At 48.6% G+C, this 16,129-nt stretch overlaps 1 protein-coding gene across 11 annotated transcripts in view; it reads right to left on the bottom strand.

Annotated features, from left to right (window-relative positions):
- The window catches only part of Banp (BTG3 associated nuclear protein), a 79,753-nt gene that overhangs the window by 59,052 nt on the left and 4,572 nt on the right, over positions 1-16,129 (bottom strand). For 8 of the 11 annotated variants that reach the window (XM_033758036.1, XM_010627517.2, XM_010627514.1 and 5 more), the window contains one exon: positions 2,229-2,368. In XM_033758036.1, coding sequence (XP_033613927.1) covers positions 2,229-2,298 — 70 coding nt within the window. In that variant the 5' untranslated portion in view covers positions 2,299-2,368. The other 3 variants (XM_010627518.3, XM_010627516.2, XM_033758037.1) reach the window with 3 other exon arrangements.

The following is a 16,129-nucleotide window of genomic DNA, read 5'->3' as shown; positions in this document are numbered from 1 at the left end:
GAAAAAAAAAAAAAAAAAAAAAAAAAAGACAGCAAACATAATCACCTCAAGGTTAAGTGAGAAATGACATGGCCTCATTCACAGTTTACATTAACTTTAAAATTAAAATTCACTGTCAGGCAAAAAGTACAGTCCCTCGTTAATCCCTAAAAAAATGAGATGCCAGCTATTTTCCTAATGTGCCAGCAGGTCTACCACGACACCAAACTCTAGGTTCCCCGTTTAATGCTCTTCTTCTTGCCCCGACTTTATGTAATTATTTATCTATTTTTGGTTTTTCAGCCCAGGGTGGCCATGAATGCACAATGATCCTCCTGCCTCGGCCTCCCAAGTGCTGGGATTACACACATGCGCCCCCACACCTGGCTTCTCCCCACTTTAAAATCAAGTCCCTGAGACTCCAGTGCCCTCTGCATATCACACTGGTTCGGGGTGAGAAACCCAAACCGGCTCCACCTGCACAGGCTGCGGTGCAGAGCCCAACCCACGGTACACTGGTGAGGGCTGCCCCTGCAGCCTGCCCATGGTGCCAGGCCTGCCACCCACTTCCTTCCTGCTGTCCAAACTCGACTACAAACACTGCTAATGAGAACCAGGCTCAAAACCCCAAAACCATCAACAGCCGCTCATCACAATCCCCGCTTCCACTCGTCCGTGGCACTGCCGCCCTCCCCGGCCTAGTCAGTCTTTAAAAATTTACATTTCCAACACAGATGGTATCTTACAGTCAACGGTTTTTAAAACTTCACACTATGAATATTTTTCCATTTCACAACAGTATCAGTGTTTCTTCTCATCTTCTCACGTGAAATGCCCAACACTACGTTCACACCGAGTGGCTCCTGGAGGCAAGGATGGGGCCTCTGCTCAGCAGCTTCCTCTGCACCCCCTTAGCAAGCCCTGGGCAGCCTTCTCCATTAGGGACCACAACCACTTTTAACAGGAAAGCGTGTCAGCGTGCAAGCAAGGGTACATGTTCTACACATGCTCACGGGCAGTATGTATATTACGGGCAGTATGTATATATACAGCCACACACACGAGCATGTTCACTGGGGCACTTCTGGTAGGAAAAGACAGGAAGACCGAATGTGCACAAACAGGAAGTAACTCACAGTCCCCGGGCACAGAGCAAGCCAACCCCCGACTGCTCACTGACTAGAAAGAGGCCTGAATCTCACTTAGCTCCAGACAGGAAAGTACAACACACAGCACGCAAAATCCGTCTTTGTTTTAATTGGAAACAAGAAAAATCTGGAAGGACACATATGCAGCTATGTTGCTAGGATTATAGAAGTTTCTTATTCCTTGTTGACTGTTTTTTTTTTTAACTTTTTGATCACTTGAGCAATAGAAAACTAATAAAACATAAAAGTGCTGAATCAATCCAACCTCTGTATTATATACCGAGAAGCATTAGAAAATAATGTCAATACTTGTCCAAGACCATTTGTGACCTACTAGGAAAGAAAATACAACGCAGAAATGTCCGGGAGAATCGTGTGGCGTACTGCGCAAGAGGCACGCAGCTCTTTACGATAACCACTTCCTTGGACCGCACCTTCCTCCTGCAGGGCAGTGAGGGTGTCCTCTGCGGGGACACAGGAGCTACCGTGACTCAGGCCAGCCCTCCAGATCCTCTCACACGAACCTCCAGCAGCTGGGCTCAGGCACTAGGAGGCTGAAGACGCCGTCATCTCACTGGCCCGGTCCCGCAGGGACAGAGCTGAGCATGAAGGGCCCCACCCTTGCCTGCCTACTGGAGCCACACTGGCCTGTCCTGGGCTGTCCACAGGAGTGCGGTGACACACTGAAACTTTACAAGGTTCATATTTTCAATAAGGGAAAAATCTGAACCTTAGACCCACTGCGGATGAGACGCACGTGGTACACCACATTTACAGGGTGTCCCAAGCTTCCTGTCTGGGCAGACCTCAGACGGTGCTGACACAGGCAGGTTTTCCTTAACTCTGTTCATACTCCATGATTTGAACTGTTACACAGCACGTGCATCATTACTTCTGCTTAATCCTATGCATGTTTGTCTCCTTGTAAGAGGGTCTCACTATGTTCCAGGCTGGCCTCTAACTCACGATCCACGCAGCCTCCTACAGCACCACCACACTTGGCTACTTCTGCTTAACTGGAAGGAAAGCAAGCTACTGGAGTAGCTCTGGCTTTGAAGGAGTAAGAAATAACATTTCACCTACTGTCCCTCAGCTCTGTACCTGGATGATCAGGACTCAGGTCTTCCACTGCGATCTGAACCACATCCGCCAGGTCCTGCTCTGACATCATCCAGAATGTGAGAAGAGGGGCCAGTCAAGGGGCACAAATCCAATTCACAGGGCACCTGGGTGGCTGTCACCTGTAAAAGCCAAGTGGGGGGGATGAATAAAGAGTGTGTGTGAGGTGACAAGAACAGCTGACACGCACGTGTTCCTGAAGAGTGTTTCAGCACAGGGCTCCTCTTGCCCTCAAACACCAAAGGCAGTGCTCCTGAAGGACCTGTACAAGCCCCCAGCTGACGGCTCCCCAGTTCCATTCCACCCTGCAGACCACCTCCAAGGTCACCTTCCCAGCCCAAAGTGTGGCTCAGTGGTACAGCATGTAGCTAGCATATGTAATGCCCCAGGATCGACCCCCAGCACCACACATGCACAAGAAATAAAGCTCTCTTCCTGAAAAGGGCTCAGAAACCTCACCCCCACGCTGACAGTGTCCAGTGGGCCCCAAGTGTGGATAGCAAATGCCCCGTCAGTACCTGCTCCCCAAGGGGGGTCTCAGTCCTGCTGGGACAGCCACACCTCAGAGAGCCAGCGTCCCAGCCACAGGGCTCCACTGGTCTGCAACAGTGACACTCATCCACGTTCAGAATATCCCCAAGTAGAACCTCTGTGACTTTCTTCTTAGCTATTGCAATACTTTGATTAGGCCTTGAGAGATCTAATTTTCCAAAATAAAGTAAGAGCACATTCTTCAAACTATAGTCTATTAGAACACAGATATGAATTTCAGAAAATCTAAATTAGAACCATGGGGGGAAAACCCCACAATCATTTCTAAACAAAAAACAAAATGAGCAAATAAAGAAAAATTTAAGAACATAAGAAGTGAAAAAGATGAAAAGAGTTCAAGGAAAAGTAGCACAGCTGGGTGCGGTGGCGCACGCCTATAATCCTAGCACTCAGCAGGCTGAGGCAGGAGGATTGCCAGGAGTTCGAGGCCAGCCTGGGCTACAGAATGAGTTCAAGGCCAGCCTAAACTACACAGCAAGACCCTGTCTTGAAAAACCAAGAAAAAGAAAAAGCACAGATAGGCAAAGAAGATTCAACACATATATAATAGGAGAATCTGAAGGCAAAAGCCAAACCAATGAAGTGGGATACTAAAAACAAACTGAAGAAACCTCACCTGGGCATCAGTGGTAGAGGACTCATGTAACAGATATGAGGCCCTAAACTCAACCTGCAGCAACGAAGGGATGAGGGAGAGAAAGAAAGGAAAGGAAGGAAGAGAAGAAGGGAGAGAAGAAACAAGGACAGAACTTTAAGCAAGCAAAATCACTGGAAGACACACACAAAGATCGCCTGGTGGTGAGCATTGTATATTCACACATAGAATGAACACTGTAAAGGCTATGGTACACATAGATTAAACTGCTTAAAAGGGGGCAGAAAGTAGATATACAAAACCAATTTTAACAATTTCCAGCCATCACATTGAGCAGTAGTGTTGGAAGTCCCTTCTGAGAACGTTTTGTGCATAAATGAATATTTACAAGGTATGATCAAAGAATATGGTAAAAGGTTTAAACTCTTTAAAATTCATTACAGTAAAAAACACAATGCCATTAAATCCTCCTCAAAATATTCCCCTTGTTTCACACACCCTCATCCCAGTGTCCTTGCCACTCTCTGCAGCAGCTCTGGAGTCCTCTTTCCTGTCTTTACGTGTGCTGTTATGGCCGTCCCGATGTCCTGAATCCATTCAAACATTTACCCCTCAGGGTCATTCTGACTGCGGTGGACAGTGAAAAGTTACATGGTGCCAGATCCAGTCAATAAGGTAGACAAGGACCCACTACAATGTTTTTATTTGGAAGAAATCATTGTAAACACTTCATCAGTGAAGGATGGTAAAAAATATGGTGAATGTTTAAATTAAAAATTTTATTACAGTAAAAGACACCCTACCAGTAATGCCCCTCAAAATATTACCCCTCGCTTCCAGCATACTTATTCCATCCTTCTCGGCAATGTGTCTAATTTAAACATTCACTGTATTTTTTATTGCCCATGTACAGGGATTCCGATGCTATCATTCCAGGTGTTCTTCACAACATGAAAAGGCAGATCCGGAGATCAGAGACAAGCGTCGCCAAAGTAAACAGCGGGGGGCTGCAGTATTGACCTGAATTCACAACAGACATGTGGATCAATGGAACAGAATAGTAAAAGCAGAAACAACCCCAGGCACATTCAGCTGTTCGATCTTTGACAAAGGGGCCAAAACACACACTGGAGCAAAGAAGACTCTTTAGTAAATGGTGCTGGGAAAACTGGCTATCTGCATGCAGAAGTTTGAGTCTAGGCCCATACCTCTCACCATGCCCTAAACTAAAATCAAAATGGATCAAAGATCTAAATGTTAAAACAGAAACACAACCTACTGTAAGATAAAATAAGTAAAACTCTGGAACAAAGCATAGGCCAGGACTTTCTGAACAGAACCCCAATGCACAAGAAATAGTACTTTAAAAGCCTCTGCACAGCCAAGGAAACAGACAACAAGGGAAGAGACAACTGACAGAATGGGGAAGACTTTTTGTCAACTATTCCTCGGACAGAGGACTAGCACCTAGAATATATAAAAAGAACTCAGAAAGTTAGACCCCCCCAAAAAAATAAAAGACCCAATCAAAAAATGGCTACTGAAATGAATAGACACTTCTTAGAAGTAAAAACAGCTAATAATAAATACATGAAAAAATGTTCAGCACCACTGGCCATTCAAGAAATGCAAATTAAAACAACAATGAAATTTTATCTTACTCCAGAAAGAACGGCCATCCTCCAGAAATCAGATAATAACAAATAACAGAGAGGCTGCAGGGGAAAAGGAGCCCTTCTACATTTGCGGGGAGAATGTAAACACTGGAAACTGGTATGGAAAACTAAACTAGAGATTCCAATTGATTTAATTATTCTCCCTCTAGGTTATCTCCCAAAAGAGTTAAAAGACATCATATTACAACGAAACATGCATATCATGTTTATAGCAGCACAATTCACAGCAGCCAAATCTTGGAAGCAGCCTGTACGTCCCCCAAAAGATGGATGGTTACAGAAACTGTGGTATTTATACACGATGGAGCACTACTCTGCCATAAAGAAGGATAGCATAAGCCATCCACAGGCAGGAAATGGGTATACCTGGAGACCACAGAGTTCAGCAGGATAAATCAGACTCACAGGCCGAAATATTTCATAGTTTCTCCTATATGAGAAACCAAAAGCATAAAGAAGGAGCAGAATACAGGACAGATATGGGAGGCAGGGGATCTTTTCAGATGAGAAGGGGAATGAGGGGTGGAAGAGAGGAGGGAAAGGAGAGGAAGCATCTCCAAAGGGGAAGGAAGAGGGAGCGGAAGGAGGTGGGAGCCCAGAAGGAACCGGATGTGCTGTGCGCACCAGTGTTCTGTGGTCCTGAAATACTATGCTGCCACAAAAAAGCCAGGGCTTCTTGGACAAAAAACAGTTCTTGTTACACACAGGCCAGATAGCTAATTCCTCTCACAGCAACAGAAGGTAAACATAAACCTACTCAAAAATGAACTTAAGAAACCAGAGTGAATTAAGAAACCAAAGAAAACAAAAGGTCAAAATATGAAGAGATTTTCAATCTGCTGTGTAACTGGTATAATGCAAATCTGAACAAGATGCCATTTCTGTCAGCTTGGCAAAGGCCATGTGGGGCGTCTGGCTGTCAGAGCTCAGATGCCCCCACACAGTCACAAAAAAGCCAGGGCTTCTTGGACAAAAAACAGTTCTTGTTACACACAGGCCAGATAGCTAATTCCTCTCACAGCAACAGAAGGTAAACATAAACCTACTCAAAAATGAACTTAAGAAACCAGAGTGAATTAAGAAACCAAAGAAAACAAAAGGTCAAAATATGAAGAGATTTTCAATCTGCTGTGTAACTGGTATAATGCAAATCTGAACAAGATGCCATTTCTGTCAGCTTGGCAAAGGCCATGTGGGGCGTCTGGCTGTCAGAGCTCAGATGCAGCCCCACACAGGGGTGGGTGGGTGGGTACTGCCACCACCTCTCAGGGAAGCAGGGAGCAGATATCTGTGCTCCCCACACACACAACTCGTGCATTTGTGCCAACACCTACATTAAAGAAGCAAACAGAACAACTAAGGCAGTGTTCTTTCAGCCAAAGAACGGAGGTAAGCAGAGCAGAGTAGGCCACAAGCCCAGTCACCCACTCTCTAAAAGGAGACGGCTGGATCTGCAGAAACCATTTCCAGATGAAATATGAGGTGGTCACGGGACAGGACATGGGTCGAAAAGGAAATGATTTTCCACTTTTCACTCTTTTGTAGTATCGTGCACTATATCAGTTATTATCACCTTTTCAAAAATACATTTCTTAAAAATGATCAGATAAAGCCAGGTATAGTGGTGCACGCCTGTAATCCCAGCAATTTGGGAGGCTGAGGCAGGTGGACTGCCAGGAGTTAGAGGCAACCTTGGGCTACATAGTGAGTTCAACGCCAGCCTGAAGCACATAATGAGACAAAAGCAAAAAAAATAATCAGACAAGCCAAAGCACAGTGGTGCAGGGAAGCTGAAGCAGGAGAAGCACAAGTTTAAGTCCAGCCAAAGCAACTTGGCAAGACCGCATCTCTAAATTTAAATACGGTAAATAAAAGGGGGGGTATGGCTGAGTATGAAGGCCCTGGGTGCCATACCGTCCTCCATTTGATAACACCGCCCAACCGAATTCTGCCTTGGTAGATTTAAAACAGTTTAGAGTCACAGTTGCTTTCAAACCTAATAATTTTAAAAAAGAAAAACCATACAGACCCTTCTCCAGGAAGACAGGCTAACTGTGCAAAGTTTTAGAGGCTGCACAGATTCCAGAACTCTCAGTACCCATCCATCCCCTCACCCCTGCGCTCAGTGAAGAGCCCTAAGCAGGCCCAGCCATCAGCCACTCCTTCCTAGCCTGCCCTGGCGCCACACGGGTGCTGGGCCCCGGAGCTCCTCAGAGATCTTGCTCCCCGGTTCCAAGACGAGGATGAGGGGACTGAGGAGCGAACATAGGCCCAGGAGCTGAGCTGGAAGCAAGGAGCCCAGGATCCTCGTGCCCACCTCCAACTTCCTTGCAAGAAAGGACAACAACCAGCCAGCAGGTCTAAAGCAACAGATGGCCCCCAGGCCACAGCTGCCACAGTAATACCTGCTCTCAGCAGGGCCAGGGGAAACAGTCTTTAAAGGTCCAATTCAAGATCCTCCCTGGTTTCTAAAAGCTCTGCAAATGGCTTTAGAAAAAAATCTGAACTCACCATAAAATCCTGGATCCTAACCTCTTCCAAATGAGGACACTACCATTATCCAAGTTGTTTATTCAAAATGATTCTGTTGCCAGGATAAAGAGTCATTTAAAATTCTGCTAACAGTGAAGGTTTCAATAGAAAAACTGGGGCAGTAAGCCCAAACATTGGAACAGGCACTGCACATGGTTGCCATTTTGGCACAAGAAAGTTGCCATTTCTCAGAAGTCTTGGGGATAGTCCAGTCTTAATATAATAAAACAGCTGGACTAAGATGAATGTGCAATAAAGCCTCCTGCTGCAATAACTATTTAGAACCTGCACTCCCAGAGCGCACACAGAAGAGAGTCCACAAAGCGGTGTGACACAGAAACGCTCCACAGCAGGGATGGCACAACCAGTGCTCAGCTCCATTCGCATGACCCAGAACAACTTAAATGACAGGAGCCAAGACGGCAAGGTCTGGACAACCGCCAACAGGGAGGACCAAGAGGAAAGCGCCCGGGCAGCGGTCTATATAACACGACACCAACCCTTTCCCCTCGCAGGCCCGGGCTGTCACGGATCTGCCACCCACGAGGCCTCCAGCTAAAGGTGGCCACTGGGAGGAGAGCCGGGCTCCCTTCGCTTGTGCTCCATCTTCTCAGCTGTCCGGATCTGCCAGCACCTGCCATTTACTTGCCATATTGTAGTGGACACTGGAGAGCCTTTGACCAGCCTCAGGTCCCTGCTCAGCCAAGGGTACACAAAGGGATGTGGGGAACAGGGCCACTTCGAAGCCAGGCCCCTCCTGTCCTCCCTGCCCTGCGCTGCCAACTGCTCTGGGCTGCAGGCATCTGAGCCCTACTTCCTCAGCCTCCACACCTCCACCTGTCTCCCACTGCTCCTCCTCAGGCCAGAGCTCCTGCTGGCTCCTGTCCCCACCCCCAGGCCCCCAGCTCCCCTGAGCAGCCTGGCCAGGTGCTCTGCTCCCTCCGCAGGGTCCTCCACTTGCTGCTGCCTGCTGGTTTCACATTGCCTCCTTGCTGGGGCTGCTCAGGGCTCTGAGCTGGGCCCTCTCCACCTGGGAGCCAGCTGTGTGTCTGTGGCTAATACTACAAACTGGGCCCCAGCTGAGACCTCAAGAAGGCAGGTGGTCCGGCACACTGCCCTGGGGGCTTAGCTCGAGGCTCAACTCTGCCTCCTGCTCTCTTCTCATCCCAGCTGGCAACAGCACCCATCCTGGTGGGTTCCTCGTCCCCAGCCTCATCTCCCGCCCCTTTCTGCCAGCCACAAAGGGATCTTCTGCCTCCCTGGCAGGCTGTTCAGTGATCACAGTCGACCTGGCCCAGACCATGTCCCTCCGTGCTCAGAGCCCTCTGAAGGCACTGGCCGGTGCTGGGCCCTCTGCCCTGGCTGGGCTCTGGCCAGCAGCCCCCTGGAGCCCTCCTCCTTGTTCACCCACTTGATCCTCCCACTTGGCCCCAAGCTCACCGGGCACCACCAGCTCAGTCCCTGACGCCAGGTGCCTGTCTACCTGCCCACCAGCAACTGCCCACCAGCAGCTCCCCTCTCCTGCCCAGCATCTTCCTTGCTGCCTTCGGACCTCTCTGGGCAGAGGCCGAGTCAGCCTGCGACGAGGATGAAGCTGGCGGGAGGGCGCTCCACTCAGGCTGCACACCGAGCGAGACAGGGTGCAGCATCGGCAGACCCTGGGAAGCCCAGGGAGGGCAATCCTGGGGCACCACTTAGTGCCCAATTAATGGGCACAGTTAGTTACTAATCAAAATGTAACTGAAAAACAAAACCACTCTGTTAACACTGAAAAATACCAGCTGCTCGCCAGCTGTCAGCAATGAATAATCATCAACTAAAATATGCAGCTGCAAATATATTTCTAACTTTGCTATTTCTCAAATATTTTGGGTACCCCTAAGATAAATCACAAGGACACTGGAACAGGGATAGAAGAAAAGCTACGTTAACTGAGCATCAAACTTAGTTTTGTCCACAGCAGACCCAGCTGTCGTCCGTGGAGGAACACAGTGAGGCAGACAGCTAATTGAAGGCTCCCTGCCCCACGAGGGACCGTCACTGGGTCTTCCCATCCCCGCAGAGAGTCCACGGGTCCTCGCATTAGGAAGGCTGGGGCAATGGGCTCTGTTCGCACCGACATATGGGGACAGGCAGGCGCTCCTCACAGAGCTCTCCTCCTATCAGCCTTCTAAGCCCTCACCACGTCCGACCTGGGCGAGGTGCTGTCCACAGCAAGCTGCACAACAGCTCAGATTTTATGACTGGTAGCGAACACAGCCGGTGCTTTTCACTGAAGGCTTTGTTCGTTTTGTAAGAAATCTCAGTGTGCTGATTTTCTTTCCCGGTGGTCCATGAAACAAGCACTCGTTCGGCCAGCAACTGCAGAAGTCTTGTCCTGGACCTGCCAACCACCCTGGAACCAGCTGTGCCCTAGTACTTGCCAGAGGACCAGAGGACTCGAGCCACCCTTGGGTGGAAGCAGCACTTGATGTTTTACTGCACACAGTGGAGAACACAACAACCACCAGAGTTTGGGGCCTCTGTTTTGCTTCTTGCTCGGGCACCAGCAATGTTACCCACCACCAAGTGTGCATGGTCATGCACGCAAAGGGTGACACGGAGAAGGGTGTCACTGAGAAAACGGTCTCAACCTCGCAGAGCCTTGTGAAGGTCTCCAGGCCAATCCGGGGTTCTGCAGCCACACTTGTCAAGCACAGCGCTGGCAGGCGTGTGGCACGGCTCCGGAGCGACACTGTTTCCTGCTTCCCCTCTCGCCAGTGCCTTTAGTTCAGCATCCCCACCACACCAGGCTGCTGCCACTCAGATCACTACCACCCCCCATGAGTCCTACTTGGGGGGCTGCCAACCTCCTAGCTCCTTGGGAAAGCAGCCACGGGCCTGTGCAACCTCTCCCACTCTACTCGCCTTTAGCAGCAACTGTCACCAATGCGAAGGGTGCCCCTGGCGCTGACTCCTTTCTGAGGCCCCTGCTGTCCGCTCATACCTTTACCCCATGACCATCCCATCTCAGGCACCGGCTTGAAGGGCTCTCGGCACAGGACCCTCCGTGACGCAGCACAATGATGAGCCCGGATGTCCCCCAGCCCGCCGTCAGTGACACCCTGGGTGCTCTTGTGTGTGCACGGCCTGGCTCCACTCAGCGTCTCGCCCACTCGCCTCTCACGGCCTGCCCGATCAGGACCCCCTCTACCCTTCCTCTCCAGAAGGGACCTGGGCCCCACGGGCAGGCAGGGTCCACAGGCTGAATCCAGCTCATGTCCATGTAGCCCATGAGCCAAGGATGGGTTTTACATTTTAAAATATTTGGAAAATAATCAAAAGAACAATACTTCATGATGTAAAAATGACATGAAACAAATTTCAGTGCCCCCCACTAAAGTCTTACTGGAGCCCAGCCATGCCCTGCTGTCTGTGCCAGTGAGCTGCCCAGTCCATGAGAATGCCCACATGCCACACAGGGAAAATACTTGCCCTCAGGGCATCAGGGCCACAGGGGTGAGCCCAACCAAGACCACCCTCCTGGGCATGCAGTACAGCACTTCCCAGCCCCACCGCACACTGAGGCAAGGTGACCTCTTCTGGGAGCCCTGTGCCCTCGTCCTGGGGGCACTCTGTCCACATCGGACAGACCCCAGCCCAGCCCCCACTCTTACAGATGCTGCTGAGCTGGGGTTTGCGCCCCGGTTCCTCGGTGGGCTGGTTATCTGCTGCAAGATAACTGGTCAGATCTCACATTATGAATAACTTCAACCTGAGACTAGATCTTTAAACTAGCAGAGATCCAAATCAGTGGTTTAAGAGGATGGTCTTTTAGAACACTGTATACTGGGCCGGGGATTTAGCACAGTGTTCTGCCACCTGCCTCAAAAGCTCAAGGTCCCAAGTTTGATCCCTGGTACCATAAATAAATAAACAAATCAAAACACTGCAGACTACACCTAAGCTACCCAAGACCAGTACAAACTCTACGTGCAACAGTCTCCAACAGACACACAAATCAAAGGGTCTCCACCCACTGTAGACTGGGACCTGCAGTAAGAAGCACTTATGTTCATTTATACCACAGCATCAAAAGTTCCAGGAGCAGGGCCGGGGATGGAGCTCAGCGGCACCATGCCTGCCTGGCAAGCACAAGATCCTGAGTTTGATCCTGGTACCGGAAAAAAAAAGCTCCAGGAATCAATACACACCCTCTAACTACCACGATGAACATTCTTTTTTCTTTTAATGCTGGCCATAACCCACTAAATTGGTCTAAGTTTAGACCCAAAGTTCGACAAAAATGCGCCTAAAGTAAAGCTCACCTCTAAACACTCCAAGTTACTCTCGCGAGCTCTGCACCAGGGCAGTGGAGAGCACCGAGTGTTGTCAGGCGGCCTCTCCCCGACTGCTACCGCATGTGAGCCTCTGCTCCTCACAGCCAGAAGGGAAGACCCCAGAGACGTGCGGTGAGGGCACAGTGGAGGCCCTGCTCACACCCAGCCAGGAGAAAGCTGCACGCTCACAGACCTCGTGTTAGTTTTGCTGCTAAAGAACTGTCATTCCAGCTACTGAGACAGGGAGATCCCAAGTTCAAGGGCAACTTAGCGAGTCTCCGCCTTAAAATAAAACATTGTTTAAAAGGGCTGAGGATATAGCTCGGTGGTAGAGAATCCCTGGGTTCAATCTCCAGTACTACAAAGACTATAAAAAACTCATTCTGAACATTGCAAATTATCCAAAATCACTTAAAATAATTTCTAATTCTCAATAAAATATCACTGCAAAATAATACACCAAAATGACACCATATGGGAAGAGAACCTATCACAATTCACAACCAAGCACACAAGAGGAAACGTCCCTCCCTGAGCAGAGGACCAATTGTTCTACCCCAGACGTCCAGGGGGTGCCCCCAGCTAGGGACCACATCTGATGACCGGCACTGCCAAAGCTTCAGGAGATCTGTAACCCTCAGGAGCAACAATAAGCTCCACCTGGAACAGTCACTGACAGCACGTGACAGGACGGAGGCAGGTCTCAGGAGCCACTGGCCACCATCACACTTCACGCCTTCCTCTCCAACACACACACAGGTACGACGCTTAGAGCTGGAAGCGACGGGGGACACCCAGGCAGGCAACAGTCCCAGCCTCTGCCGGTCCCTGAGGTGAAGGACACGCGCTGAGCACTGCCCACCCCCGCAGTGGGCCAAGTGTTTGGTCTTGGCTCTGGCTACAGGTTCCTGGCAGCTTTACTCAAGATCCTCACCTTCTGTGATTTTTTTATACAGTGGAGTACTACTCTACCGTAAAGGATGAGCTTCAAACATTCCTAGCTAAATGGATGGACCTTGAGATCATACTCCTAAGTGAAATAAATCAAACACATGTTTAAATATCACATTGTTTCTCTGAAGTGAGAAACAAAAAGTGGAAATAAGGACTGAGATGTATAATGGGTGTTGGGAAATGGGAAGAAAGTGTTCAAATGGTGAGAAGAACAAGGAAGGAGGGAGAAAGGGACAAGAAAAAAAGTGAAAATAGAAGGAAAAAATGAAAACAAAGTTTCTGCACATAGGGAGGGGAGGGGCTTGAGGGGGGAAATGGGATAAAATAAATTTTATTTTTAAAAAATGATCCTCATTGGGCCGGGGATTTAGCTCAGCGGTTGAGTGGCCTGCCTTGCAAGTGCAAGGACCCGAGTTCAATCCCCGGTACCAAAACAAAACAAAAAAAATGATCCTCATTGGGCCGGGGATTTAGCTCAGCGGTTGAGTGGCCTGCCTTGCAAGTGCAAGGACCCGAGTTCAATCCCCGGTACCAAAACAAAACAAAAAAAATGATCCTCATTGGGCCGGGGATTTAGCTCAGCGGTTGAGTGGCCTGCCTTGCAAGTGCAAGGACCCGAGTTCAATCCCCGGTACCAAAACAAAACAAAAAAAATGATCCTCATTGGGCCGGGGATTTAGCTCAGCGGTTGAGTGGCCTGCCTTGCAAGTGCAAGGACCCGAGTTCAATCCCCGGTACCAAAACAAAACAAAAAAAATGATCCTCATTGGGCCGGGGATTTAGCTCAGCGGTTGAGTGGCCTGCCTTGCAAGTGCAAGGACCCGAGTTCAATCCCCGGTACCAAAACAAAACAAAAAAAATGATCCTCATCTTCCATGTGTGATCAGACCTAAGGACAGATGCAAAGGCCAGGACTGTTGTCTGTGGGAACCAAAAGAAATGGACCAAGACTGGAGACAAGTTTAAATCACCAAAATGTCTAGGTAGAGTGCTTTAACTGCGGAGAAGTTACCTTAACAGTAAAACATCTCACAACATCCTAGGACTGCCCAGCAGCCACATGGAACACTGCCCTGGGAGACACTCGGTCTAGAGGGTTCTCAGCAGACCACAGCTCTGTCCCCAACAGCTGTTGGCTGTCTGGAGTACAGAGCTCTGACCCAGACCAATGCTGGACAGAGACGAGGCATCCCAAGTCAGCTAGAATTCTGGTCACAAATTTGATTGTGATAGGAGAAGAAACTGCCACACTCAGATAACTGCCAAGTAAAAGTTATTTTTAAATCTAAAGAAGCCGGTTGTGGTGGCACACACCTTTACTCCCAGTACTCAGGAGGCTGAGGCAGGAGGATCACTGCGAGTTCAAGACCAGTCTGGGCTACATAGCGAGACCCTGTCTCAAAAGACAAATAAATAAATAAATAAATTTTTAAAAATTAAATCTAAAGAAAATCTTGGTGCATTTTGACTAAAGAGATATGACTCATGAATTAATTTACCTGCCTTTAAGGAACTTTAAAGCTCATTTTCAGGGTGTATAAAGTTTAATTCTGTAACTCAAACTATTTATAGACTATTTTAATAAACACGTGGACCCGTCCCTGAACAGCATGGACTCCCTGGAAAGGGACTTTTATCCACCCAATGAACACGTCTGGTCGCACAGGACCCTTCTTCTGAACTAGCCAGTGACACCTGTCCTGCCAGCCTCACCTAACCCACACCTGGGCCGGGTCAGCCAGCAGCACGTCAGATGGCCTGGGCTCACCTCACCAGCCCCGTCTTTCCCACCTCACTCTGACACAGTGGCAGAAGGAAATGCTACTCATAGCAGCTTCTGTCAAAAATAACCCAACAGGAAGTCACTTTTACTAATATGTGTTTTATAAAGAGTATGGTGCCTAAGTCATGATTATGTAGGGCACAGCAAATATTTATGGGGGGAAACTGAGATCTACCAAATTCCATAAAGAATTTTTTCTTTTGCAATAAAAGGCTTTATTGGAATAATTAGGAAAATGCAAATAAGGCCCGCTGTTTGGATAACACATACGCAAAAATACTAAATTCCTGCCACGCAGGGTAGTGCACACCTGTAACCCTAGCACTGGGGAGGCTGAAGCAGAAGCACTGAGTTCAAGGTCAGCCTGGACCACTTAGTGAGATGCTATCTCAAAGAAAAAAAGATAAAGATAAGTTATTTTAATAACTATATTGCAGTTATATGAGAATGACTTTTTTTTTAAGAAAATGGCTACTTCGGTACTTAAGAGTCAAAGGACTCATGTCTTAAGCTCTTCAGTAAAATAAGAGTTGTATAAAGAATAAAGAAAATATGAAAAAAAAGAAAATATGATAAAATATTCCCATTTCAGAATATGGGAGGTCGCACCACAATTAGTTGCATTTTTCCTGCAACTTCTAAGCCTGACATTATTAAAACAAACACAACCCAATTCCTATTAAAAGATATTGGGGCTTTTTCTCCAAAAGCAGAGAATGGAAAAAGGACAGACACACTCTCCATACTTAAGGTGATTTAACTAACTCTCATCACACTCCTGAAAGACTGTCACTAACACGGCCAGGGAGACTTTCCCCAAAATCAACTAGAAAAAAACCTGACCTACACCCAGTGCCTTCACCAGTGAGGAGACGGCTCTGCAGCCCCACCCAGACTCCCCCAGGCCCCCCAGGTCCAGAAGTGAAGCCTGGACATAGAGGACTGGGCTAGGACCCACAAGGGGTCCATGTCACACCTGCTGGGACCCGCCCACACCCCTTTGTGCCCAGCTGTCAGAGGTGGCAGATGCCAGGGAGGGTTCACTTGGGAAGGGCCCCCATGAGTGTGTATGAACACCTTCTGGCCTCTACAGAAAGCTTCAGCTCAGAGCCACCAAGCTTTAGTGACACTGGCATCTTCCAAGTCCTGAAGCTGCCTTAAGACCAGGAAGAACCCAGGCACCACACTGAGCAGAGCCCGCCCTGTCCCAGCACTGGTCCTTCCAGGGCAAGTGTCATTGGAGGCAGTGCAGCAGGAGGGAGGAGGGCAGGGCAGGCTCCCAGAGACCCCCAGGCAGTATCCATTTGCTTCCATCTGTTTTACCCTGTCCAGCTTCTTGCCTCCTCCCTCACAGGGCAGGACCGCATTTTAAACAAATCAGAATTTTAGAATCTTTAACACACTCACAGCAGGACTTTAACGCGTTTGTTTCACTGCCCAGCGGTAGCTCTGAACCACCAGTGGTACTTGGA

This window comes from Fukomys damarensis, unplaced genomic scaffold (assembly GCF_012274545.1).
Source record: "Fukomys damarensis isolate Sample0158 unplaced genomic scaffold, DMR_v1.0_HiC HiC_scaffold_32, whole genome shotgun sequence".
In the NCBI taxonomy this organism is placed as follows: domain Eukaryota; kingdom Metazoa; phylum Chordata; class Mammalia; order Rodentia; family Bathyergidae; genus Fukomys; species Fukomys damarensis.
The sequence above is the reverse complement of the archived record's forward strand: the minus strand, read 5'-3'. Positions and strand labels throughout refer to the sequence as shown.